Here is a 25,182-nt window from a genome sequence, read left to right on the forward strand (position 1 = left end):
TTTTGTGAAACACCTGTATTCAATAGCAGACCCACTCCAATCTGAATCCACTCAAGACTTGTATGTTTACCATGGTGATAGTTCAAACGGTAATGCTTGTCGTCCATAATAAAAAGAAATTGACACGGTATTGTGGATTGTACAGAATTTTTTTTGTTTGAGGAATTATTCATATATTTTTCTCAATGCCCATTTTATATATTGGTTTTTCTATGATTAAGTATTTTAGAAAAATTATAAATTTTTTCTATTATATGTGTATTGTACTGATCTAAACACTAGTTGTATACAAAAGATGTTTACGTTAACTAAAAAAATTAAAAAATATTGTAAAGATAGTGTATATATAAAATTTTCCTTTACTATTTTGTCTACTACGAGTAATATATTTTCTATTTTTGTGCTTTTTTTTAAAAAAAGTTTTGTAAGTTAGTCTAAAAATATATAAAACGCTCGGATTTCGCGAAGACGTATCACGTATGCATATTGTCTCATTCTGGAAGCAGGTCTCCTTGAAAAATATATCCCTAGATCGATCCTTCTCGATCCATACGACCCCGTCCAACGACAATCCCGAGCAGGTCTTCTCATCAATAAAAACAAAAACTCAAAATCCTCTCCTTGAATCCACTCGTCGCCCTAATTCAGGTAGAGCATCTATCGTCTACTCTGAAATTTCAATTTTATTTTTCGACGTTTTGATTGCATTGTTGTTTTAAAATTTAAAGGAAACGCTACACGCTTTGAATTTTTTATGGTACGGATAAGCGTTTTGGGTTCTGATTAGGGCACAACGGGAAATCTCGGTTATGTTAATGTTGTTGAATATGTATGTACTCTGCAAGAGTTTGTTAATGATCAGTTCAAAGAAGGTATAATTGAGGGCTAATGCTTGGGATTTGATGTTAATTGAGCAGCTGGTGACTGGCTGATAGATTATAGTGATTTCAATCATTGGTGGACAATAAGAGCGGATCAAATATGGGTGTGAAGCAAGCATTAAAGAGCCTGGATGCATTTCCTCGTGCTGAAGACCATTTGTTGCAGAAAACACAGTCTGGGGCACTCGGTAATTGTTGCAGTCCTTTCATATGTGTCTGTAAACCACACATATTTTTTTCTTCGTGTTTTATATGTTTGATTGTCTATGATTGTCTTACTAATGAGTAACTAAATGGTTGGGATTTTGGGTTGCAAAGTAAGTTGGGTCTTAGTTCTGGATGTTGATCTATCGTTAATTTCTACTCGTTCCCATTTTTGAATGTTATATGTTATAACAGTATAATACCAATCCACAAAACTGGGGTCTATATGATATCCTGCTTGGCCTACGTGATTTATATGTTACATTGATGAAGTAGTAAATCGTTCTGGTTGCAAGGGAAAGTAGTCAGCTGGTTTCAGATGTGTGCCTGGACAAGGCACACATTGGTGTATCCCAAGTGCACAAGAAAACTTTTTTTTAAGTAGAAAAAAATTCATGAATAAGGCACCTGAATTCTATCAATTCAAAGATATTCAATTAGTTACATCCACAAGCACTACTCATTTCTATTAATTTCCAACATAGAAAAGTAAGATATTTAACCAACCATCAGTTACATCCACAAGCACTCCCTCATTAGGATCATTTTATCAAATTCTGTTTTGCGCCTCTTATGGTTACAGTACCTGGATTTGTTTTGTTTGCTTACAGTATATGTGCATCTGTTGATTTTTCTTTTTCCTTTATGTTTCTCTTCTTTTTTTTCTTTGCAGTCTCCATCATCGGTTTAGTCATAATGGCCACCTTGTTTTTGCATGAGCTGAGATATTATCTTACCACATATACGGTTCATCAGGTTTGTACTAGTTCCCTTGTGTTTGCTGCCTGTATATACATATTATAGTTTTTTGGGTAAATCATAAATGGATGTCATGTCCCCATGACATGAGGTTTTTATGGAACGAAAAGGAAAAATAAATTGAAATGTAAGATAATGAAGAGGATACTTCTTTGTTGGAAAAAAGAGGTGGATATTCAATGAGCATTGGAGAGGATGATGAGAAACTGGAGATGATTTTTGCTCTTTTTTCACCTTAAGAACAATCAAGTGTCTCTATTTGATCTCTTAGGTTTCAAATGGCCTGACAAGCAGGATGATTTCAATGAAGATTCAACTCAAACTGAATAAAAAATGCAGGATGAATTTGGTATCTGTTGCCTAATGCCAGTTACCAACTTAATTGAGAAATGTGTGTGTGCGTGTGTGTGTGTTTTTTTTTTTTTTTAATTTTGTGAAGTTGAGAGATGGTTATACTTAGTGTTGGTATTACTTTCCAACGATGAAAGTCTCTTTTAAGGGAATTACAGCACTGAACAAAAACTACACAAGTAGGGTGCAGGAAAAAAGTTTTCTCACTGTAAAACATGGGGACGTGATTCTGTCAATCCATCAAGCTATGATGTTCTGACACACTGATCTCAAGCTTGGGGCAAGGCTTTAATGTGACGTTAAATGATATTGACGATTGATTTTCATGCATTGTGCCATTTTTAATGCTAATAGACCAAGTTTTGAGTTTTGAACAATGCTTTTGTAGGGCTGTATGAAATTGTTTTGAGCTATAATACAACTTCCTATTTATATTTTTGGCAGATGTCTGTAGACCTGAAACGTGGGGAAACTCTTCCAATTCACATAAATGTGACGTTTCCTTCTTTACCTTGCGATGGTACTGCTCCATTTCTCATCTCTTACAGTAACTGCCATTTATTCATGGTTTTTTCGTCATTTCATCTTTAAGGTAGCTTTTCATGTTAATTTGCTCATAATTATTCTTTTATCTCTCCTTTAAATGCTCTCTTTGCAGTCTTAAGCGTGGATGCAATTGACATGTCAGGCAAGCATGAAGTGGATCTTGATACAAACATATGGAAGGTGAGAAATTTTCATTTTCCTACAATATATATATGTTTTGGAGTTGTTTTTGATTTTTTTTTCTGTTACTGAGTCTTTGGCCTAGCACTTTTGGCACTACCTTGTATGTTGTTCGGTTCTAAGGTTTTGCACATTCCCTTTTCTCTTTTTTAGAAGTATTACTTATTTGTAAGAAGAGTTAATGAAAAATAATCTCAACTCCATTTTTTGAAAGCCCCTAGAATGGTTTGTTGCATGTTTGGAAATAATCAGTCTTTGCTCTCTTTTGTGAAATTTGTTTAATTGGTTCATTTGATATTGTTTCTGAAAAGTGAAAACACACACATGAATTTTACATGAGGTCTGTGCTAACTTGTTTTGCTTAGATGATAATTTTTTGAAGGGTAAAAGACTTACATTGATCTTTTTCTTGGCACGCCGAACAACAATCTAGAGAGAATAACTCATAGGAAATTATTATTCAGCAAACAAATGGGTCTAATAAGTTATATTTTGTAGTATTTTGTTTTGTCATCATAGCACCTTTACTTAGCTTGGTGCTTTTTCTCTCTACCCCGCATCCTCAAGGACCCATGTACACATAGATGAGGGAAGGTGTAAGCTGCTGTATTATTTGCCACGTTGATTAGAATTTTCATTTTATCCCCCTGTGCATGCTTTCTGGTTTCTGACCATATTAGACTTGTTTCAGCTTCGACTGAACAACCATGGGCACATCATTGGAACCGAATACTTGTCTGATCTTGTGGAAAAGGAACATGAAGCTCACAATCATGGTATTATACTTGGGCCTTATTATCTTCTAATTTAGAAACATTTATTATGTTTTTGATATAATGGTGAGGCTCAAGAGCTCCTCTTGGCTGATTCTTTGACATATATTATGTTGGTTGGTACTTTGACGTGTCACAAAGAAGTTTGGCTATCATTCATTATGATTGGTTGAAAACTGTTTAAAGAAGTGATGTTTAGACACATGATGTTTGTGAAAGTGATTAATATGTTATAAAGAATATTGACCAGATGATGATAAAGATCACGATAAGGACTCCGACCAAAAAACGCATTCTCATGGATTTGATCAAGGTGCTGAAACTATGATCAAGAAGGTGAAGCAAGCATTGGCAAATGGAGAAGGATGCCGGGTATTCCTACCATTCTTCAGACAATTCATGTGCTCATAATTTTATCCATTATTTTTTTTTTTTGATATTTGTAAAGAAACTGTCCTAAATCTGCTACCACTTTTGGCAGGTCTATGGTGTTTTGGATGTCCAGAGGGTTGCTGGAAACTTCCACATTTCAGTCCATGGGTTAAACATTTTTGTTGCCCAAATGGTGATCATTTTATCTACTTCTTTTTTCCTTTTCTGTGTTAATGTGAGTTGACATAATGTGTAGAGATAGGTCACTGTTTTCCAATGATACGTTGTAGAAATTGATGATATTGTTGGAGAAATACCACATCGTTTGAATTGGGTTCTGTATTGTGGTTTAAATTGAGGGTTCCTTCAACTCCTTAATAGGCCTTTTAGGGGGTTGGGTTAAGGGCCCAATAAGTTTAACATGGTATCGGAGCAAGGTTTGGGTTTTCACGTGTTGGGCTTCTCGGAGTTGGACCAACCCACACGTGAGGGGGGATGTTGGAGAAATACCACATCGTTTGAATTGGGTTCTGTATTGTGGTTTAAATTGAGGGTTCCTTCAACTCCTTAATAGGCCTTTTAGGGGGTTGGGTTAAGGGCCCAATAAGTTTAACAGATATCAATTTTAAGGTTAATGTTAGATATGGAGACATTGTTCAAATGGGTCTGGGATATTTTTCATTGAACCCACTAGCTGTTAGTGTGTACCACAGGGGATATATGTCTTGCATCCTTTCCTCACATTCGGCTCTGTATAGAGCAATTTCCTTCCCTTAAGTGCTAGGTTATAGGATGGTAATGTTAAGTCTTAAAGATTTATCACTTACCAGTAATAACTAATATGTATTAGCAAGGCCGTTGTCTCCCGAGTTATATATACCCTCACCTAACTATCGTATGCGATTGGGAAGATGTTCTCATACTGGAATTGATGTTCCTTGCCACTTGCCCCACTGCACACCAAGAGATTCTGTTCTCACACATTTGGCATTATTCTTTTCTTCTAGTTTAGGAGATGCTCTGAATTTAATTATTCAATGTTGAAGTCGTCATAAAATGATATTGCATATTAACAGCTTTAGAGTACTGAACTTTGAACTATTTGGGTAGTACAATCATTATATCCTGTAGCTGACCCCAATTTTTTATAAAGGCCTTGATGGTGATGATGTTGATAATGATTTATCGAGCTTAGATAAACTCTTAGTGGTAACTGAGCAAAGCAAAGCATATCCCAAAATTTTGTTTACAAAAACTTAGATCTGCTTTTATACTGAAAGAGTATAAGAACCCTAGCCCTAAGGTGTCAGGATAAGTTATCTTTAAAATGTTTTGGTGAGAAGGAACATTCAAATGTGTAGAGCGGCTTTAAATGTTATGTGAATTTATTGTTTTCCATTGCTAGTTTCTTCTGTCTTAAGGAGATGCCATCATCTTGATTAGTTCTATGTGAACTGGCTTTCTAGTATTAGCTTTTCAGAACATTTTTTCTTTGGTGCGTATTGCGTAATATTTCATTTGGTGTCCTATTTTTATATGATGTTTTTGCAGATCTTTGATGGATCCTCACATGTCAATGTTAGCCACATAATTCATGATTTGTCATTTGGACCCAAATATCCTGGAATTCATAATCCTCTTGATGGGACAGAGCGTATTCTTCATGACGCAAGTGGAACATTCAAATATTACATAAAGGTATGTACGCCATTGGGTCACTTTATTATTCTTATGGAGTCATGATTTTGATTCCACACTGGCATGGTCTACAGAATATTATTTGAGCCAGTTTTGAGAATTTTAATTGAGTTTCAGGCTTTGCCTTCTGCTAGTTACATAGTACACACTACACTGTGCGGTTCTCTGTGGGACTGGCCATTGATCAACTGTTTTTTCTTGTTGTACATCTACAGTGAAAATCTTTGTAATCTTATAAAATGTTTATTTGACTGTGTAATTGATTTTTGCTGCTGATTTATCCAACTTCTTTGCCAGTGTATAAACACGGTTGATTTTTATGTTATTATGCATCTGGGGCACAAACTGGCAGATGTCTCTAGAAGTTTCTGAATGCTAACAAGCTAGTGGGTTGCTAATCAAGAAATGAAATTTGAAGTGGAAATGTTTTCATATGCAATAAAAGTGAAACCACTCTATTAATTATTGTGTTGACGGTCAAATTAGGTGGTGCAACATTGGAACTTCAGCTGTAATTTTGAAGAAGATTTGGATCAATATCTTAAATAGAAATTGTTAAAACCATCGTGACCACGGGAGCCTTCATGCTAGACTAGTGACTTTATGAACATGAGCTTGCCTTAGTTTGTGAGTAATAATTTCTCACTAGATGACATAAATATTCACTTTTTAAATATCAAGTTTCCAGTTGATTGCTGATACATTAGTTTTGATAATGTATTCCCACTGTTTTGCAGATTGTTCCCACTGAATATAGATATATATCTAAAGAAGTTTTGCCAACTAATCAGTTCTCAGTCACAGAATATTTCTCCCCAATTACTGAGTATGATAGAATGTGGCCAGGTTGGTTGGCACTCTCATATATTTAAATTGTTTCCACTTTCTCACTTTCTGGCTCTGCTGCTGATCGGCATCTCTTAATTTATGCAGCTGTGTACTTCTTGTATGATCTTTCACCAATCACTGTAACAATTAGAGAAGAGCGTCGTAGTTTTCTCCATTTCATAACTCGCCTATGTGCAGTTTTAGGTGGCACGTTTGCTCTTACAGGTGTGCTTATTAAACTCTACCTTTGTTCTAAGTTAACCTTGAAGTTGCATTTAATTTAGCATAATTGGAGCTTAGAGATGTTGCCGATCGTATGGGGAAGGGATTCTGTTGTGGAAGCTAGTTCTTTCTCCCCAGAACTGTTCTTTTTTTGAGCAAAGTTTGCAGTATTAGCTTGTTTGCTTCAACTAATTTGGGTTGTGGGATGTTGTTTGGTATAGTCTGGCTGCAGTTTTGATTTAAAGGAAATTTAGGCGGAAAAGCTATACAGCATGTTAAATTCCCAATTACAAATGAGCTTTGAAATTTTCACGTAGACTAACGAATTTCCATGCTTCATCCATACGTATTTGTGCAGTATCCTATTTAATGTTTGAATCTGTAAATGAAAATCCTTTATTGTATATCAACAGGTTTGCTAGATCGTTGGATGTATAGGCTAATTGAAGCCGTAAGCAAACCAAAATCTAGAAGTAGATTCCAGTAGAAGGGGGAGTGACACATGGCGTCTATGCTTTCAGAATTCTCAATCAGGCACATGTTGCAAAGTTCCCTAGTTCCAAGATGGAATTGGGTTTAGAATGCAGGGAACCCGTACTGGTTGTCTAATCATCTTTCATGTTTGCCATCTCTGGGACTGATTTTGTAATGGCATCATCGTTTCTTCCTGTAATACTATTTATATCATTTCAATCGGGGAAAATTCTCAAGATTGTAATAGGTCTTGTACAATAGGATTTTTATGAGGCCCCATATTTTGAGTGGTTCCCTTTTAGGTAGACATTGAGTTGGGTAAATTGCACTGTGCCATTTTGGGATTATAAGTTATATTTTCTGATTCTGCTAGAATTGAGATGAGTGCTTTGAGTGCTGATGCCCTTTTTATATTTATTTTTCATTCTCTGACTAGAAAAGGAACAATTGAACTCCATGACGATTCAACTGCGATGATGATTCACAGTGCAATCAGTGAAGTAATTTGCCAATTTCACGTGTAATAAATGTAAAATCAGATCAATTGAATCTCTCTTGCGCCCTTAACAATTGCTGTTATTGACGACTCAATCAGCAATAGTTAGTGACTAGTTTTTGTTGACGGCCACACTGTTACTGAAAGTAAAACTATTTGTCCAGGAGTTTGCTACATGACTCGGTCCCCAACAAGGGATTTAAATATATCGAGGAAAAGAAGGAATAGTGATAAGAAACAAAGCAAAAGCCAGGTGACGGGAGGAGATAGCTCCTCGCTTTCTCGAGTACATAATCTATAGCGCGAGACATACAGAACAGAGCCGCTGTAAAGGGCTAGCAAAGAAAAACGAAAAAATCAATGAGTGACGCCCAAAAAGGCCCCTACATTGAGCTAGTGCTCAGGTCCATGCTTATCTGCCACCAGGATTCCCTCCACGAGGATGTGCTGCGTATACACTTCCAGCCGGAGCTGGGGGTGTAGCAGACCCATAAGGCACATTGTTTGCTGGGGCAATCTGTATTTGAGACCCAGTAGCACCCCTGGATGCATCATAGCCAGTTGCTTGGACATCGTAACCTGGTCCTCTCTGTGCATCATAACTAGGTCCTCTCTGTGTGTCATAACCAGGTCCTCTTGGAGGATCATAGCCAGAACCTTTCTGCATATCATAACCATGCCCTCTCTGAGCATCATAACTGGGTGCCCTTTGTGCATCGTAGTCAGATCCTTTTGATGCATTGAAACCAGTTCCTTTAGATGCATCGTGACCAGGCCATGAGGGAAAAGACCCAGATTGAGCTCCAATATAAGCAGTTGTGCCTGCACCAGCATTGACACCAGCAGCACCACCTGCAACACCAGCACCAGCACTAGAACCAGAAACAGCAGAGGGAGGAGCCTGTCCCTGTTTCACAAATGCAATGAAAACGATCAGTTTTATGATATCACATCCAAGAAGTGGCCATGGAGGATTTAAAAGAAAAAAAGAAACCATAAATTCAAAGGACAAACTAGTGAGATTTTCCATAAAGACAGTAGCAGGTTAAACTTGCTGAATTCGCTTGGAAATGAAAATTATTCTTTTTGCAACAAATAACATAGTGCAGTTTCGCAAATAATCACAAGCAATAATATTTATGACATTTAAATCTTCAAGAGACCAATTGACCAAATGACGCAGGACAAAGGCGACAATAAAGATAACAGTCAGAATGCACGAATACTAACAATAATAATTGTAGCAACTTATTGTGATTCAAAAAAATAATAATAGTAACAGTAGTGAATCATTATAATTTTTAATTCAGCAATCGCTGCTAGCAATTATTCCGGTCATAAGATTTTTAGATTTCGGAGTTTAGGTAGGTTTTTCTCATGGCTGATGGCAACATTGAGATAATGAATATTTCGATATGACAAAATAAACTTCACTTGTTTCAAGTTATAATTAGAACTTATGATTTGTTTGTAGATGTTTTTCTTTTGTTCTCTCCAGAGTACATGTTTCTACATCACCAGGCTCCTACATGCATTACAACGTTATATACATGGTCACATAGGCCAGGTTAGTTCCATGTTGAAAACCTTGAGATCTACACCTCCATATATGCAAAGACGTCCATTTTCCCCTTGTTTGGACGCAGAAAATGAAATTGAAAAGACATCTCTGTTATGTTGGGATATCATGCCTCTTAGACCCTTGCCTATAAAATTACTCATCATTAACTATATAATAATGCATAACTATATATAAATACATTTGGGACTATAACATTGAACGTAAACAAGCAAATTTAGAAAATCATCTACATGGAAGATGACATACCTGCGTAACACCATACCCATCTTCATATGAATTTTGTCCAACAGGATTCCCAGAAGTCTGAGTCTCATTGAAAGCAGCGGTGCTACCATAAGGTCCACCTATAAAAGAGTTATCACCAACATGAGCCATATAGTACATAAAATGATAAAACTAGAACAAGAATATTAGGAACTGAAATTAGTAAGACTACCAGTCCTATGATCGACATGAGCTGTAATTGTCAGCTCTGCTCGGAGCTTTTCCACTTCCCTAGCCATTGTAATATAGTTCTTTTCCATCACCTGAAGTGACTCAAGATGGTCATTGTACAACTTCTTTTCGTAGTCATAACTCATCCTGCAAGTTCAAAAAATTTCTCCAGTCAGGTTCCTACCCCGAGTGAATCAAATGGTACAAATGGTAGCAAGCCCTAAAGTCAATCGGCACTCGGCAGAGATCATATGTTGAGTGCTACTGGAAGTTGCTGAGCTTTCTTACCATTAAATTAAAGCAATGAATCAAAATTGCTTACGGTAGAACTTCTGAAAGCATACAAGTTAAAAAGGATATGAATTATAAATAAACTTCGACAAGAAACTTCAGCATCACCGTTTAATGTGAGAATCTTAAATCAATTTCAAGCTTTAACAGGTCCAAGAAAATGACACGGGTGAAGCATGATTCCAGGAGTTGGTCGCACTTTGGAGAGCCAGAGAATGAACACTTTTGTCGAATCTCTAAAGCACTGGGAATAGAATTCATCTTCACCTTTTGTGATTCAAAATTATTCATCATTGGGTTGCTTGCAAAGAAAGATAAACATTAAACAAGTACCTGCAATGGTGATATTCCTGTCTAAGGCTCTCAAGTTCCGACATTAAAGCAGGAATATGCTGCACATCTGCATGGGCCCTCTGAAGATCCTGACTCAATTGAAGTACTTTGGACATAAGTTCCTGTCTTATGACGACCAAGTTCTCAACCTCAGATCGTGCCTTCTGCAACTCCAACTTAACGGGCTCAGCTGATTGCAACTCAGATTCCATCTTGGCAATCTTATCCATAAGGCTCTTCATCTGCTGCTCCCTCTCAGACTTAATACCTTCTATTTGAGCATGCAATATCTGTTTCTCATGCTGTGCAGCAGCAAGTTCTTGTCTTAAGGTTCCATGGGTGGCAGCAAGTCTCTGGTTCTCCACAGCAAGCTTTTCAATCTCCAAATGTTGTGCAGCAAGCTTCTGTTCCATAACTTCTGGTGGAGGTAACATATCAAAAGGAGAAAAAGCATGTGGTGGAGGATGTATTCGAGAACCAAATGGATCAGGATGCATAATGCCAGGGCCTGGCAGAGGGCGCCTTAAATGAGGGGGTAGTATCCGACCCTTGCTTCCCATTTCACTTAGCTGATTGTGACCTAGGATTAAGAGGAGCATATAACTTATAAGTCCAAAAAAATTTGCCTTGCCAAGCAACAGCATGAAGACCGATTAAATGTCAAGGTAATACCAACTAGATAGCAAGCCAACCACAAGTCTTAAAACTCATAAAAGATTTAATAAGTGTTTCCTTATTCAATCGCACATGAAGAAAGAAAATAAAGAATCAAACTTAAGAGGGAGATCTGATGCAAGAACAAAGTCTTAAATCTGGGATACAATCAGAACAGTTGAAAAGGTGATTAGGGGAATTTTGTTAATTTTGTTAAGGAACGCATAGTAAGTATTTTGGGAATGTAATAATGCAATGGAATTAGAAAAGTATAATGAACTAAATCAGAGGCAGATACTTGACAAATGGGACAGCCACCAACAAATAGTAGGCAAGAGATGACAGAAAGGCTTCGAAAGAAATACATGCCACTAAATTATTATTAAAAGGTGTGAGAACTTGTTACTTAGACACAAGGAAGGATGTCTGGAGTTCAGTATATTCAATGTTCAAAGATTCAATTTGTGGAGTTTCCTAAACTAGATTTAGTGAGATCTAAATATGGTCTGCAGTTTAATATAAGAAAGTTATTAATTCAGTTTTTTGAGAATTTCAGCACCGAATTTACTTCATTTCTATGGTGCTTAGGGTTTAGGGTAAAACAATCCTTCAGACTGATGCCTGCCTCCACCCTAAACCCAATCTTAACGCAACAATCTAAAATTTCCACTTACCATGCTCAACTTCATCACCAATCCTAGTCTAACCTTTCAACAGATAAGAAACCTAAATTTCTAAACCTACTTTCCCTTAGACATACCAAATTAAACCCTATGAAGCCCTAGGCATAAAGATATGCAAGTGCAAGCAGACTGATAAATGGGTTTCTAAAATAATTGGATGTGATCAAGGGATGCAAAAGGAGATCAGGTATATGCCTGGCGTATTTTCCCCTTTTTTCTGTTGGGGATTCACCTTCAAGTATGGCTCTAATTCTAAAGGTCAGAGAAGCCGAAAAATTATGACAATTTTGTGGCACAGAGATATGCTAATAATATGGGATGGTGTCGACATTTTCAAAGCTGAAAACATGAGAATGCTACACTGACTCATCCACCTACTTTTCTTTTCTTTTCATGCCTATTGCTTTGCCATCTTCCCTATTGTTTTGCCTTTTTCATAGGCTAGTTCTATCACCATTTCTGCCACTCTTTCTACAAGCAAACATCCATGGAAAACGTCATCCCATAGTGGAATGTCAGAACCTGATACCAATATTATCTGGATACTTTCCATTATATATCTAATATCTATTCAATCTATCAATAATTGCTCTTCTAATATTTGTTTTTGAAAACTTCTATGGCACGTTTAAGGAAACTCCTATGAGCATATTAACGCACTGAGAAACATGGATACAAACTAGACTACTCTTGTACAGAAAGCCAACATCAATAAATGGGCGAAAAAATTAGTAGTGCGTAACAAATTAGAATGCATTTCATGTCCAGATGTCGACAATCAACAGATTTGCAAAGCATTCAAGTTGGCATGTGGGTGCATCATTTCTTGTAAGTAAACTGAAAGCATGCACTACCATATGATATGACCACTGAAATCCCACCATACATCTCTGCAATCCAAAAACTTGCAGAATCAATATATTTGTACTGTATCAGCCAGCCTCCCCACTTCAAGACACCAATATCTTAACCTTATCCTCATCATACCTCGATTACTTCCCCTTCATAGCAATGGAGTTAACCTCCTTTCTGAATTCATCTAAGCTATCTAGTTACATTCTTTCTCAAATTCAATCAATTATGTTTCAAGCTGAAAATCCTCTTTCACCTATCTAGGGTTTCGCCAATTGATGATACACTTTCAGGTAGCCCCAGTAGAATTCTTTCAGGAAGAACAATACGCAAAAAAGCTTAAAGCATACCAAAAAGGAACAATACTGCATCAAGATTCACATGCAATGCGTGAAAGCCAGATATGCACAAATAGGTCTGAAAATATAGAGAAGACGATCGAAACCCTAGAATTCCTTAGTCGACGAAGCCATTCAATAAACCTCTCGCTACTTCAAATAATCCACACGAGATATATAAGGCGAAATTAACATACCAATCAGAGAATCAAGGGCAAGCAAATGCAATAGAGAAAATTCAAGGGAGTCCTATGGTTTTCCGGAAAACGATGTAGTTCTGTTGAAGCTCTTCTCTGCCTATGGCGATTGAGACAGAGACTGTCCACAAGTAATTCGCTCTCTCCACAGATTGGTTAACTTTCGTCTTCGTTGTGGAAGTGGTACATCTTTTATTTTTTTAGGTTTTAAAATATTTTAAATTACATTATTAGACAAATAGGAAGGAAAAAAAAAAGAAGCCCAAAGGCCATTAGTCAGGCCCTTCTTCCTGTACGGGCTTTGAAGCTGGGCCAGACTAATGGCATTTGGGCCTTTTTCCTATAAAATCCGGCGATTAGAATTACTTGGAGACTAGACTGCAAGCTTCAAATTGCATTCCAGGACGATTCTTCTTCCCCTGTAAGAGATTGACGCAGATGGGTGTTAACATAAAATGATTACATTCAATAGAGCAAATCTCTTCAGGTATATCAACCATTTCTGAAGTTTTCCCCCAGTCATCTTCCCTCTAGACTCTGACATTTCCCTAGACAATGTACATACAAGTTTAGCTTAGGAAGTTGCTTCAATCAATAACAGAAAACTAGACCATACAAAGGGCTCAAATCTCATGAAGTTTGTTTCCTCTACTTCCTTCAGCTCGGAGACACTTATTCGATATAAGTTTGTTTAGTTTTATGCATCGTTATCCGAGTCATCCTCGTCTTCTTTCTGATGCTCTTCTCCGCTGGCATTCAACTTGCTCTTCTTTTTCCTTTTTCCTCTGCCTTTTCTTTTGCCGTTTCAAACGCTTCTTTGCTGTTCGTTCCTCTGCAGCTTTCAATCTTTCTTCCCTCCGCATGTTGAATTCTGTTATTTCCTTCCTTTTCTGGTAGTCAACATCCATTCTGGCAAGCCGATCTTGTTCCTTCCTCCTCATTTGCCGATACTGTTTCAAGAATAAGAATGATAATACCATTTTAAAAAAGTAAAATCCACCAAGATTTCCGAATCTCAGTCAAGAATAAAAGATTTCTTGTTTATCCACCAAATTATAAGCAATCATGGTTTCACACATTACCCAAAAGGCATATAAATGAGAAGATCCAGATGCATTATGTTAACGTGCTACGCAAGAATCATCATAGGACTACCAAATTGGTATCAAAAGAAGATAAATGCTGCAATATTTGCATAGATGAGCAGAATTTCTGTTGCACAGCAAACACAGGCAAAAACTCTATAGCAAGCAGTTAAGTAGAATGCTGGTTATTTCCTAGTGTTCCCCCTACCACAACCCAATTAAAGATGCCAAAACCCAAGAGAACATATAAATCCACGTTCAATTATCCCTAAAAGTTCCTTTCAATCCCCTTTATCGCCCACACACTTCCCTATTTTCATTACGGGTCTGCACATCAAGTCTAAGGCTTTTAGGAGAAGTGAAATACAAACCTGGTGAAAGTCACCAGATCCAGAACCAGCAGAGCTACCAGAGGTATTGCTGACACGAACTGGAACATTCTCAAAGATTCGCCGGAGCTTGACCTCCAAATCCTCCTCCTCTTCCGTTAAGACCGGCGTGTATTCCACAAGCGCCATTGATCCCGCACCCGATACTGGAGGCCGAGGTGGGAGGAGTAGCGACTTCGATTTTTCTGGGGCCGCCATCAGTTGCAAGTCCCCGTCCTTAGGCCTACCCATGGACATTTTGGCTCAAAACTTTGCCCTTACTGATTTTCTTTACCTCTCTTTTTAGAGAGAAGTTATTCAGATACACTAATAACTAAACCCTAAACGGGATTGAATTGAACCATGAAAGAATTCCCAAGCTTTTACGATTCCTATATGAAATTCGTCAAAACCGTAACCAAGAGTAAATTTCCGGCGACAGAGTACAAAGCTCACCACGGCAGTCGCTGTGTTGCGAGGAGCCAAACCAGCCTTTCGTTCTTGCCAAGGCCCAGCCCGTTGGGCCTAAATTTTTTGGTAATGGGCCCGCAATAACCTGCAACTAGCATAACAGGAGTGTAGTAGGCTAGTAGGGCAGTATAAATCATTTTCCAAAACAATGAGTCCGGACTGTAAACTCAAAAATTTGGTCAATAAAGCAATGAATGTTGGCCTGAGTGGTAGGGGACTCTGATCGCTTAAGCAAGATTTAGGGTTCGAATTCTTACGAATGTAGAAAATCTTCTTGGGAGAGGTTCCCGCCTTTAACACCTGATCGTACCTTGGAGGATTAGTCCTAAGAATACCATGGGAAACAAAAAAAAAAATTGGTCAATAATAATTTTGTTTTATATGGTGAGAATCTCTCCAAGGTAAGGTCCTCTTGTCCATTCCGATAGAGTAAGAGCAACCACAATGACATCATTTTGTTGGGCCATGGGTGGCGTTTTTGTCAAATTTGTTGGGCCATTAATCAAAAGATGGGCACAACAATGCCACTTTAATGGTTTTGTTTTGTTAGGCCAAGCAATCAAGCATGAACTTTGGTTGGCTCTAAACTCCTAGATTCGTCCACCGCACACTCAGAATTTCCATACATCGAATTAGAATCTTTTATGCGCAATATTGACAATCCGAGTTTAACAACATACCAAATATTCAAAGAGCAAACTATTATTTATTTTATTTTTATTTACCTATTCAGGTTATATTGGAAGTTAAAAAATGCTAAAGAGGAAACAAACACGTCTAGTTTTACTTTGACAAGCAGAACCAATAAACACTTTTCCTTCTTTTAACTTTCCTTTTCTTTCTCCTTCCAAGTTCAATTTTTCTTTATCATCTCAGTTCACACTGACTCTAGTGGTTCATAACTTTATATAATCATATAAACAGGGGAACAAAGTAGTAACAAACACTTATATAACAGAATTGTTCATCTCTATGCCCATCGTTGCTTTATAGTCCATAATGGTATAGTATCATATGAGTGTTCTTACATAGACATTCTCTTTTCTCTGTATAAAAACAGGATTGGTACATGATCAATACTCACTCTTTATACACATCATAAGATGAAAGGTTCGTTTAAGTTCTCAGTCAACTCGACCACCCCTGATGAAATAATGTCGAAACTGTCCTTAAGCCCTTAATCCCATTTGCATTGAATATGGTTGGTGTGCCTGAATTGAGTCTTCATGATCAAAGTTCCATCCCATCTCCTTAGAATGAAACTCTCCACCAACACATAACACGCAAATCTTCTCCATACTCTCTCACTATCAATCTCTTCTCTTCTCTCCACTCTAACAACCCTTTCTCCGCCATCAACAAACCCTCCCACCTCTTCCACCCACTTCATTTTCTCAACAATTGCTGAACTTAATCCCAATCTCACACCTCTCCCGTTGAATCGATTTCGACCTCTATACCAAACAAACCCACCTTCATCATTCCTATTCTCCTTCAGAGCTTCCATCCCAAACACCAAATTCACCTTTCTTTGCACATCCACATCTACATTCACTCTACTCTCATTGTTCACATTTTGGCATGAAAATATCTCTTCCCACTTTTGCTCAAGAGTCATTTTGTATAGCAAGGACCTCTTCATTTGCTCTCTTAGCCTGTACTCCTCCCTTACAAACACAAATGGGCAACACCATTTTCCTACAACAACAGAATGGGAGTGTTTGTTATAGATAGGGAAATCAAGACTTGGAAGAAGTGACCTGGCAGTGACATCGAGGCCCAAAGCTTCGATAAGTTCGGATTGGTATGATTTAGAGCTTCGAACTTTCCACCCTTTTTTCTTTAGAAACTTCGGAGGAATCCCATCAGGAGCAACAGAGTTGGCGAAGAATGTGTGTCGATAATGGCGATTAATCTTGACTTGTTGGTATATGTCTCTGTGATCAAAAGGTCTTGGCCTTTTGTCATTGATGTAATTGCCGAAGCAGCATAACCCCATTTCTGCCTCCTTTGAACATTTGCATACTTGCCTTCAATATGACATATACACAAAGAAACATCATGTACGCTTCAGTTTGTCAAAACATCAAACATGTTAGCGACAGTGAAGTAGAGAGAGCATACCCTTTGTATCTGCCTTTGGCTTTGATGGCATAGTATCGGTTAGACGACAGAGGCTGACCGAGAACTGGAAGGAACCAGACCTTAGTACGCATGGTCTCATCCATCCCAGATAAATGATAAACAGTCAGTAGCTTGTCTTGAGGAAATGGTAGCTTTGGAACACCCCTTCTCCTGCACATACCAAAACAAAATGAATCTTCTGCTTGTGCTTCTTCATCTGTTATAACTAGATAGCCTGAGAATGGTTCCTCCGGCTTTGTTGACAGATTACTCGGATGCTTCCGGTACCAGGAAAGAGGCCTTGTTACATACATTCCTCTGCACTCTGCAGCCTGCACTGGTCAGTCTGTGGAGGGTTTTAACTTGATTGTTTCCTTATGAATTAAGATATGAACAAGATGACCATCACATCATCATGTCTGCATAATGACTCAGTGATGATTCCATTATCAATGGATTTTCAGAAAGTTCTAGTTAGTAGAAAACTAATTAATAAGAATCACAAGGAGTAGCAACTCACTTTCATGATTGATTAAAGAAGATGTAAAGCAAAAAAAGATAAGAGGATTAGATTGCCACTTTATCTTCCATGAATCAATTGGACAAAGCTTTATCTAATTTTCCCTTTTATTTGAACTTAGAATATCCTTTTGAGCTGTAGCTTTGATTATGAACTAAAGTGTGCACTATCAACTATGGCTCATCCACACTTTTTCTTTTTTCTTTTTTTTAATGATGATGAACCAACCAGGCCTTGTCCATGCAAACCCCGGGTACTTGAATCGTGCCACTCTCCAAAATATCGTGACATGTTGCAGGATGTCAATGTGGAGAGTTGAACTTAGGCCATCCTAACTGGAACGATTCATTCCCAACCGATATGGCTCATCCTGGCTTGACCTTGAGCCAGAGTCATTACGTTCAACTGAGGTTGCTGGCTGGCAAATTTTATGGGGTTTGGTGACTGGGGAAAACACTTTTTTTAAGCTCATAGGATGCAAAACAGTAACTCTGCTAATCTCTTCTTTAACCAAACGAGAGACAAAATCATGATCCGACAGGCAATAGATTCAAGAAATTCATGTATGCATTGTATGGATTTTCTAGAAGGAAGCAAATTTCAAAAATGTTGATTGATTCAAAATCGTCTGGTAGTGGTTTTATTTCTTTTAACAATCCTTTATTGGGAAAAGCTCTTATTATGAGTTGCCAAATCCTTAATCCACCAAATTAAATCTTTCAAGAGCAGTGTTTACACATCCACTTTCACAAATCTCTTGATGATTCCCATCATTTCTCCACCCGGAAATCGTCCAAGACATCCCCTTGCCGCGGCTATCTCATTGAGCTCACAAACTGAATCACCACTGAAAGCTTGTAGTCCTTTGCCACTTCTCTCTTGTTCCGTCTTCATATCTTCAGGCACGTCTTCACCAGCCTTAATGGTTGGAAGTGGGAATGGATCAAGGGAGATTTCCTTGATCACGGACTCCCCACCCACCGCCCCCACAAAGTCTGTTAATCGGCACAATGCAAATGGAACTGGTTCGAAACTATGGTCTCCATATTCAACAGGAGTAGAGTGGTCTCCAGTGACGCAAAGAAAGTATTGGAATTTCCCAGTTGATTCAGACTGCCAAAGGAGTGCGGCAAGCTGGCCTATGGCTCTGTCTACAGCTTCCAATCCTTTAACTTTGAATATGCTTGCTTTATCATGACCTGCATCATCTATTGCCTGCAAAATAATTGCAAGATTTATCGGCATCAGGGGCCAGGACATGGAAAACTTCAATCTAAACTACTTGGACTGTAATAAGAAATAACCATCTGAACTCTTGTACAAATTGGTATCTTATGGCGCAGAAAACACAAAAGGAATTTGAAGACATAACATAAGAATACGAGGAAGTGATATCCATAAGAAAAGAGATGCAGACAAGCTAATGCACAGAAACAGAGACCCATTAATTATTCATCGTTATCAGACACAAAGATAATGCATTATATTCGAAAGATACTCAAGAAAAGTTCATGTCTCAGCAAGTCATGCACCAATAATCATACACAGACTACTTGAAAGCCTGATATTTAATTATCTCACAGACTCAAAGTAGCTCACCCATTGTGATGATGGAGATGATTAAGAAGGCTAATAATAATAAAGAGAAAATATAAAGAGGGGAAGATTTAAGTCAACTGGGGTCCAAAAGGCAGGGCCTGAAGAACTATAGAACTTCACAAAAGGAAATACTAAAGGTACAGAATGAACCATTAATATGAATTTACCTTTATATGGAGAAACCCAAAATCATAGCCATCCGGCTGCCCTGCCTTGAGCTCATCCTCCCCTGGTACAAATACATTGGGGCAAGAATTTAGAGGAGCCGAGAGTGCCCTGGATATGGCAGTTGCTTTGGAAGTTAGAAGTGTTCGATAATCTCCAGTAGCTCCAGGAGCTTCCAGGATATCAATACCAAGAGACAGACCCAAACCAGCAATAATTTTGGTAGGAGCTACCATACAAGGCCGTAATCCATGTTTCTTATCAAATTGTGGAACCTGAGACGGAATTAGCATAACACAATTAATATTGAATCCTTCCAAAATCTACCTTATCTAGATTTATGTGGAGAAAATACGTAAACAAAAATGCTATCTAGCACAAAAATGCACAAATTCTTATATTGGGACTGATCAGCATAAGAATTCAAAGGTTAAACCAATTATTTAGGCTTGTCAAGTCCTTTCATGGATTTATATCCTCAGCTATTTGCAGAACATGCCACTGGATTAGGAAACTCAAGAAATACAGAAAATGAACCTGCTTTGCCCAGAAAAAGTGTTTCCAAACTTCTATAGCATTCTAGCACAGACTCCATAGAATTTTTCTGACATACTTTTAATTTGGTGTAAGAAATAATAAAATCAGAAAAGACAAAAGAAAAAATATCCTAAAAAGCTTCATAATCACTTCAATGATGTGTAAAATTTCTCAATTTGGGCCCAGTATTATGTACTTTTAGCTAGTAGATACTAGATAGAGAGAGCAAATATGAAAACAGTATTTAATGGCTGAAAATATCAAGTTGTATAATTGTTTATGTAAGCATAGAAGATCCGAGGAAAACAACAGGAAAAAAGTAAATAAGGAAATTATTAAAGATCAATATCGCCTACCCAATAGAAACAAGGGCAAGGAGCATGCGAGGGACTGAAGCTAATCGCAAAGTCTGCGTCCCTAGGAAATACACACGGCTTTCCAGAAGGGGAAGGGGGAATGATGATGCAACAAGGAAGTACGGAAAAAATACCTCGATTCGAATTCCGCATCCTCGTAAAAGGACAAGATTGGCAATGTTCTTCCCTTCAGCAGCTCGTTTTGCATTTAATGGGTGAGAGATCAGAAGTCGTGAGATCTCCCTTGATAACTCATTAACAACTGCAGCTGTGTGCCTTGCCTCGTCAGTATCATCTAATGCCTCAGCTTGCAGAAGTAAACGGTTGTCCTTCAGTGGGTCTGTTCCTGATATGTTCCCACTCAGTCTTGGCCCTTTCACAACCACTCCGCATCTATGTTCCGTTGCATACCTGACGGAATTAAATTAATATTTTTCATATTAGGCAGGAACTTGAAACTTGGAAGTCTGAAGTTCTAATGGGAAGTGCTTTATGTTCTTGGGGATGAGAGAATTTCAATAAATAGGCACCTGGGAAAACTAGAAAAACAAATATCAATAAAGGAACTTACGCCAACTACTTCTGTCATGGATTAGCTAAGCCATGTAACTTAATCATGCATATATTTTGGAACTCCAACATTCAAACCAATTTTCTTTGGATGACCAAAAATAAAAAGTTAGTTGATAGAATATGAGAGTTAATACAACGAGGATATTAGAGGAACTTTTACAAACAAAGTTGCTGCAATAAAATCATCAGTACCTAACTCTGATTTCATACTCAGGAAAAGAAGGCAGCTTCATCCGATCTAGGGAGGCACAGAGAATGGGCCCTTCTTCTTCAAAGTGCCTATCTGCCCGTCTGCTAGTGACTATTCCAGTTTTCTCATCCAGGGTAGCAAAATTCGACTAGAAATCAAGAAATTATAATAAATAGTAAGAAGACACTGACAATGACCAATGTTCTCCAAGAAATATGATTGAAAAAATCTCTAGCTTGGACAGACCAAAACAAATTGCATCAATGTAAGGGAATCAAAAGAAGGAAACCATACTGCATAACATTAAATTCACATCAGCCATTGTTAAGACTTGATACTGTCTTGTTGTACATGATAAATGACAAAACGCTACAAGAATTATAAGGGGGTATAGGATTTCCATTATAAATAGAGATTATTGGACAATACATGCCATGGAGCGTTCCCTTATTCCTTTGCATTTCTTGATGACAAGAAAAGTAAATGCAAAGCACAATACTAAACATAAAGAAGAAAAAAGAAAAGAATCATCTTGAACATAAAAGGACATCATCAAGAATATTAAAAATAAAAAAGATGGCAAATAGTTAAAATAATGGTAAATAGTTAAATTAAGCCATTTTATAGGTAATTGACAAAATTTTCACGGATCTGAACACTAAAAACGGCAATTTCAGCCTATGCATAACTGCACAAGTATATGTCTTCATATATAAATAAGCCTTAGAGTCTTATAGTAGCAAACATCTGTCCGTATCAATGATCAATCGTCGTAATACCTATAGCCAAAAAAGGCACTAGTTGTAAGGTTGATATGTTGAGCATTCATAAGCGTCGATTACACAGTCTGAAATCGGGTATTATTCATGTTAATTGCAATAAAATACCCACCTACTTACAAGACATGTAAAAGTAGTTAAAATATGTGAAACCAACTACAATAAAAAGCCATAACTCATAAGAACTTAAGAAATTGGTACTGATATATACCCACCTTGAATGCAATATCCCCAGGTGACATCGCCAACCCGGCACCCATGGATTCAAATGCTCCTCGACCCTTGTAATATACTCGTGGGTCATAACCCAGTAAGGAAAGATGAGCTGTGTCACTTCCACAAGCCAAGCCTACTTCAACAGGGTCCATGAGACCATTAACTCCAGCAGATGCAATTGCATCCAGGTAGGGAACATTGGCTGCTTGCAGTGGAGTTTTGTAATTCAACATTGGCAATGAGACATCCCCCAAGCCATCAATTAGCACAAATGCCACTCTTTTCTTAGGCTCTTGGGGACTACCCATGCTTCTATATACTGTGGCTACCCTTCCCAAGAACTAAAATTGCAGGGCAGTGTTGACGTAGGATAATGGAAAGCTCCAGAATAGATCCTGCACATCAGGGTAATTGTAGATTTGTAGTTTCAAAATCAAAGCACAAAAATATAATCTTTTTCACGTTGCAAGCTAGTGAACTGGAATATACAACAAAAATTGAAATTGATCAACTGAACTCAAATGTTAGCCAACTGACATTTTGATATGATTTCTTATCAAACAGAATTGACATTGTCTATCTATTGAAAAGAATAAATCCAGTAAAGCACAGTAGTGAATCATCTTCACAAGAGTAGCCCCAAATTCTCTCTTCCAGTTAATAGTTACCCAACCATAGCATTAGTATCGCTTTCCACTAGTACAAACGATTAAAGAGAACAGAAGACAACCCATATGGGCAACTAGCAGAAAAAAACTCACTATACATAAGCTTTTACTCAAAATTCCACAAATCCCCACTGGGTTTGTATTACTATAAACTGAATCGTATACATAAAAAAAGAAAACCTAAGAGGAAAAAAACCGATAGTCCCACGAATCCCATCTGAAGGAACTGATATTGGCTTATGGAGAGATTACACAATGATAAAACCACCCAAATAGCAAAAAGCAAACTCTTGTACAAATCCAGAGCTGACGCTCATATTTATATACACATATATGTAAAGGGAATAATAAATCATTATGCAATGAAAATGAACTGAATTCGTAAAAAATGGATCAAACGGCTAATGCATGACGCGAGTTATTACCTGAAGAAAGCTCGATGATGAAAGAAGGCAGAAGAGAGAAATTCTTTCAAGAGGGGATTGGCATCTATCAAATAAAGGAATTTGATGATAGATCAGAATAAAACAAACATGGGTTCTCTCAAAAAGCGTTACAGAACGATAGGTTCGAATTTCGAAGTTCAAAGCATACAGTAATATTTTCTTTCCTTTTTTTTGTTTTCCGAAGATAGAAAACGATTTAAATTAATCTTGGATTTTTTAATTTTAGATTTTCTTTTGCTTAAACGAATTAGATATTCTTTGTAAAAAAAAATTTTAAATGGTGCAGAGGCTACAAGCACGAAACAACCCAATAAAAAGAAAATATAAAAAAAAAAAATTAATGCCACGTATTAGTATGCCCTTCCGGCTTCCACCTGGGTCGTGTTGTGTAGCTGAATTGGCAACAACATTTGGATTTTGGGTTGAAGAAGGATCCTTTCCTTTGCATTTCAAATCAAAGCAAAAACCATTATAAAGTTTCCTTCTTTCTCCGGATAAACCTTCAAATCTCTGCAAACCACCGAAGCAATATGAGAGGGATCATAGTGGTTTGGCGTCCACTCACGATGAAGAAATTTGCCTATCTATTCATGGTCCTTCTTTTTTTAATCTCTCCTTTTCTGTTGGGAATTCTAGAAGTCTGAATCTTTCAATTTGAGTTCTATTTGACATGCTTTCTCAAGCAAAACATCCCTATTCTTTTGGTGAAAGAGCTCTTGTGGTGTTGTTTTTCAGCTTTATACAAAAACCTCAATAGAGGTAGGAAATTACTCAAATCTTCTGAAACATATATATAATGTGTTGCATAAATATGTATATTCTGTCAATGTGGTATGTTTTCAGTATGCTATCTGCTCATGTAGGAATTGCAAATTCACTCTTTATTAAGTTTTTTACTTTCCTGAATTGTTCTGTTCTCACTAACTAATGCAGTCTGTCTGAGTAATCTATAAAGTACTGGATTGATCGGGTTCTGATTGATCAGTATTGGCTGGAACTGTCATGAAACATGGGTGCATTTCAGAAGTGGAGAAACAGTAAATTAGTACAGAAAACCAAAAAAAAAAAAACTTTTCTTATTTCAAAATGAATATCGATAACAGTTCTTCCAAGTAGTGCGACATTGTAGAAGATCAGAAAAAAACTTGAAAAGTAGAGTCCAAGGAGAGGATGATCAGCAGTTTCATTTGTTCATCCCAACAGTGTCCTTGACAGCATCAGCTGCCCCTTGTGCTTTGGCCTGCACTTGCTGCCCAGCCTGCAATACAATTTTACAAATAAGTGAATGCTATACATGTACAGTACTACATGTATGTATATATTTTCTTTTCATATATGTATGTTAGGAATTGAAACCTCTTGGCATGATTCCTTGGCAGATTGGGCAGCATTGCCAGCCTTGTCCATCATTTGACTGGCCTTCTCCTGGCAGATCGAGATTAAACCTCATGAAACAAATCATTACAATATGTATAGGTGTTGTGTAAAATGTCATCAAGAAATACAAGCAGAGTTGTTGATAGACAAACCTGAGCCTGGCCTTTGGCCTGGCCAGCTTGGAAACCTGTGCTCTGAGAATCATTCATCTTTCTGTTAAAATCTCTTTGTTATATACACAAGAAGTGAATCAGACTTGATGTGGTGGTGAAGTAGAACTGGATTGTGAGGGAGATTTATAGGAATCCAGTGCCACTCCAATGCTTGACACATGTGATGCCAGCATGCATTGGGTTATTGACACGTGTCAGACTAGATCATCAGATGGAAGCATGTTGGGGCTGTGGGTTAGGGAATCTGTTGATGATATATGACTTCAAAGTTAGTTGCGTATTGAGAGGGGGCTACCCTTTGAAATGTTCTTCAGCTCTACTAATGTGAGATTACTCATCATCAGCCATGAAAGTCGGCATTAATTTTACCTTGCAGGATAGACTGA

General features: G+C 37.6%; 6 protein-coding genes across 6 annotated transcripts; 1 reads left to right on the forward strand and 5 right to left on the reverse strand.

Moving 5' to 3' along the window:
• The first annotated feature begins 471 nt into the window (after positions 1–471).
• LOC119997912 (endoplasmic reticulum-Golgi intermediate compartment protein 3) lies at positions 472–7,685 on the forward strand. Its single transcript, XM_038845142.1, has 12 exons — positions 472–648; positions 918–1,069; positions 1,759–1,841; positions 2,640–2,715; positions 2,854–2,921; positions 3,613–3,697; positions 3,945–4,066; positions 4,176–4,259; positions 5,618–5,764; positions 6,502–6,610; positions 6,698–6,817; positions 7,228–7,685. Exons 2-12 carry the CDS (start codon positions 982–984, stop codon positions 7,299–7,301), a joined length of 1,056 nt encoding a protein of 351 aa, XP_038701070.1. The 5' UTR covers positions 472–648; positions 918–981; the 3' UTR covers positions 7,302–7,685.
• Positions 7,686–7,951: 266 nt separating this feature from the next.
• LOC119997833 (protein FLX-like 2) lies at positions 7,952–13,337 on the reverse strand. The gene is made up of 5 exons (XM_038845035.1): positions 13,150–13,337; positions 10,426–11,005; positions 9,803–9,948; positions 9,613–9,710; positions 7,952–8,691 (listed from the first exon to the last, which is right to left on the reverse strand). Exons 2-5 carry the CDS (start codon positions 10,983–10,985, stop codon positions 8,197–8,199), a joined length of 1,299 nt encoding a protein of 432 aa, XP_038700963.1. The 5' UTR covers positions 10,986–11,005; positions 13,150–13,337; the 3' UTR covers positions 7,952–8,196.
• A 255-nt stretch (positions 13,338–13,592) lies between these two features.
• On the reverse strand, positions 13,593–15,091 carry LOC119997647 (PRKR-interacting protein 1-like). Its single transcript, XM_038844792.1, has 2 exons — positions 14,606–15,091; positions 13,593–14,099 (listed from the first exon to the last, which is right to left on the reverse strand). Exons 1-2 carry the CDS (start codon positions 14,858–14,860, stop codon positions 13,866–13,868), a joined length of 489 nt encoding a protein of 162 aa, XP_038700720.1. The 5' UTR covers positions 14,861–15,091; the 3' UTR covers positions 13,593–13,865.
• An 887-nt stretch (positions 15,092–15,978) lies between these two features.
• LOC119997644 lies at positions 15,979–17,790 on the reverse strand. The gene is made up of 2 exons (XM_038844788.1): positions 17,198–17,790; positions 15,979–17,103 (listed from the first exon to the last, which is right to left on the reverse strand). Exons 1-2 carry the CDS (start codon positions 17,509–17,511, stop codon positions 16,251–16,253), a joined length of 1,167 nt encoding a protein of 388 aa, XP_038700716.1. The 5' UTR covers positions 17,512–17,790; the 3' UTR covers positions 15,979–16,250.
• A 516-nt stretch (positions 17,791–18,306) lies between these two features.
• LOC119997900 (probable 2,3-bisphosphoglycerate-independent phosphoglycerate mutase) lies at positions 18,307–23,417 on the reverse strand. The gene is made up of 6 exons (XM_038845129.1): positions 23,226–23,417; positions 22,132–22,527; positions 21,140–21,285; positions 20,509–20,785; positions 19,484–19,756; positions 18,307–18,932 (listed from the first exon to the last, which is right to left on the reverse strand). Exons 2-6 carry the CDS (start codon positions 22,438–22,440, stop codon positions 18,450–18,452), a joined length of 1,488 nt encoding a protein of 495 aa, XP_038701057.1. The 5' UTR covers positions 22,441–22,527; positions 23,226–23,417; the 3' UTR covers positions 18,307–18,449.
• Positions 23,418–24,300: 883 nt separating this feature from the next.
• On the reverse strand, positions 24,301–24,879 carry LOC119995905 (stress-induced protein KIN2-like). Its single transcript, XM_038842377.1, has 3 exons — positions 24,776–24,879; positions 24,603–24,671; positions 24,301–24,504 (listed from the first exon to the last, which is right to left on the reverse strand). Exons 1-3 carry the CDS (start codon positions 24,830–24,832, stop codon positions 24,430–24,432), a joined length of 201 nt encoding a protein of 66 aa, XP_038698305.1. The 5' UTR covers positions 24,833–24,879; the 3' UTR covers positions 24,301–24,429.
• Between the last annotated feature and the right edge of the window lie 303 nt (positions 24,880–25,182).

The sequence above is a fragment of the Tripterygium wilfordii genome, chromosome 4, assembly GCF_013401445.1.
Source record: "Tripterygium wilfordii isolate XIE 37 chromosome 4, ASM1340144v1, whole genome shotgun sequence".
In the NCBI taxonomy this organism is placed as follows: Eukaryota; Viridiplantae; Streptophyta; class Magnoliopsida; order Celastrales; family Celastraceae; genus Tripterygium; species Tripterygium wilfordii.

Bases quoted from the DNA above. Each gene is read 5' to 3' on its own strand.
- LOC119997912 (XM_038845142.1), top strand. From the start codon at position 982: ATGGGTGTGAAGCAAGCATTAAAGAGCCTGGATGCATTTCCTCGTGCT. The intron at 5,765-6,501 runs GTATGTACGCCA...ACTGTTTTGCAG, and splicing joins CATTCAAATATTACATAAAG to ATTGTTCCCACTGAATATAG. The intron at 6,818-7,227 runs GTGTGCTTATTA...GTATATCAACAG, and splicing joins TGGCACGTTTGCTCTTACAG to GTTTGCTAGATCGTTGGATG.
- LOC119997833 (XM_038845035.1), bottom strand. From the start codon at position 10,985: ATGGGAAGCAAGGGTCGGATACTACCCCCTCATTTAAGGCGCCCTCTG. The intron at 9,711-9,802 runs GTAGTCTTACTA...ACTCTTTTATAG, and splicing joins TCATGTCGATCATAGGACTG to GTGGACCTTATGGTAGCACC. The intron at 8,692-9,612 runs GTATGTCATCTT...TTTGTGAAACAG, and splicing joins ATGGGTATGGTGTTACGCAG to GGACAGGCTCCTCCCTCTGC.
- LOC119997647 (XM_038844792.1), bottom strand. From the start codon at position 14,860: ATGTCCATGGGTAGGCCTAAGGACGGGGACTTGCAACTGATGGCGGCC. The intron at 14,100-14,605 runs GTTTGTATTTCA...TTCTTGAAACAG, and splicing joins GATCTGGTGACTTTCACCAG to TATCGGCAAATGAGGAGGAA.
- LOC119997644 (XM_038844788.1), bottom strand. From the start codon at position 17,511: ATGTATGTAACAAGGCCTCTTTCCTGGTACCGGAAGCATCCGAGTAAT. The intron at 17,104-17,197 runs GTATGCTCTCTC...GTCATATTGAAG, and splicing joins GCCAAAGGCAGATACAAAGG to GCAAGTATGCAAATGTTCAA.
- LOC119997900 (XM_038845129.1), bottom strand. From the start codon at position 22,440: ATGGGTAGTCCCCAAGAGCCTAAGAAAAGAGTGGCATTTGTGCTAATT. The intron at 21,286-22,131 runs GTGGGTATATAT...CTTGATTTCTAG, and splicing joins CTGGGGATATTGCATTCAAG to TCGAATTTTGCTACCCTGGA. The intron at 20,786-21,139 runs GTACTGATGATT...TAATTCCGTCAG, and splicing joins GAGTATGAAATCAGAGTTAG to GTATGCAACGGAACATAGAT.
- LOC119995905 (XM_038842377.1), bottom strand. From the start codon at position 24,832: ATGAATGATTCTCAGAGCACAGGTTTCCAAGCTGGCCAGGCCAAAGGC. The intron at 24,672-24,775 runs GTTTGTCTATCA...TCGATCTGCCAG, and splicing joins AGGCCAAAGGCCAGGCTCAG to GAGAAGGCCAGTCAAATGAT. The intron at 24,505-24,602 runs GTTTCAATTCCT...ATTGTATTGCAG, and splicing joins CCAAGGAATCATGCCAAGAG to GCTGGGCAGCAAGTGCAGGC.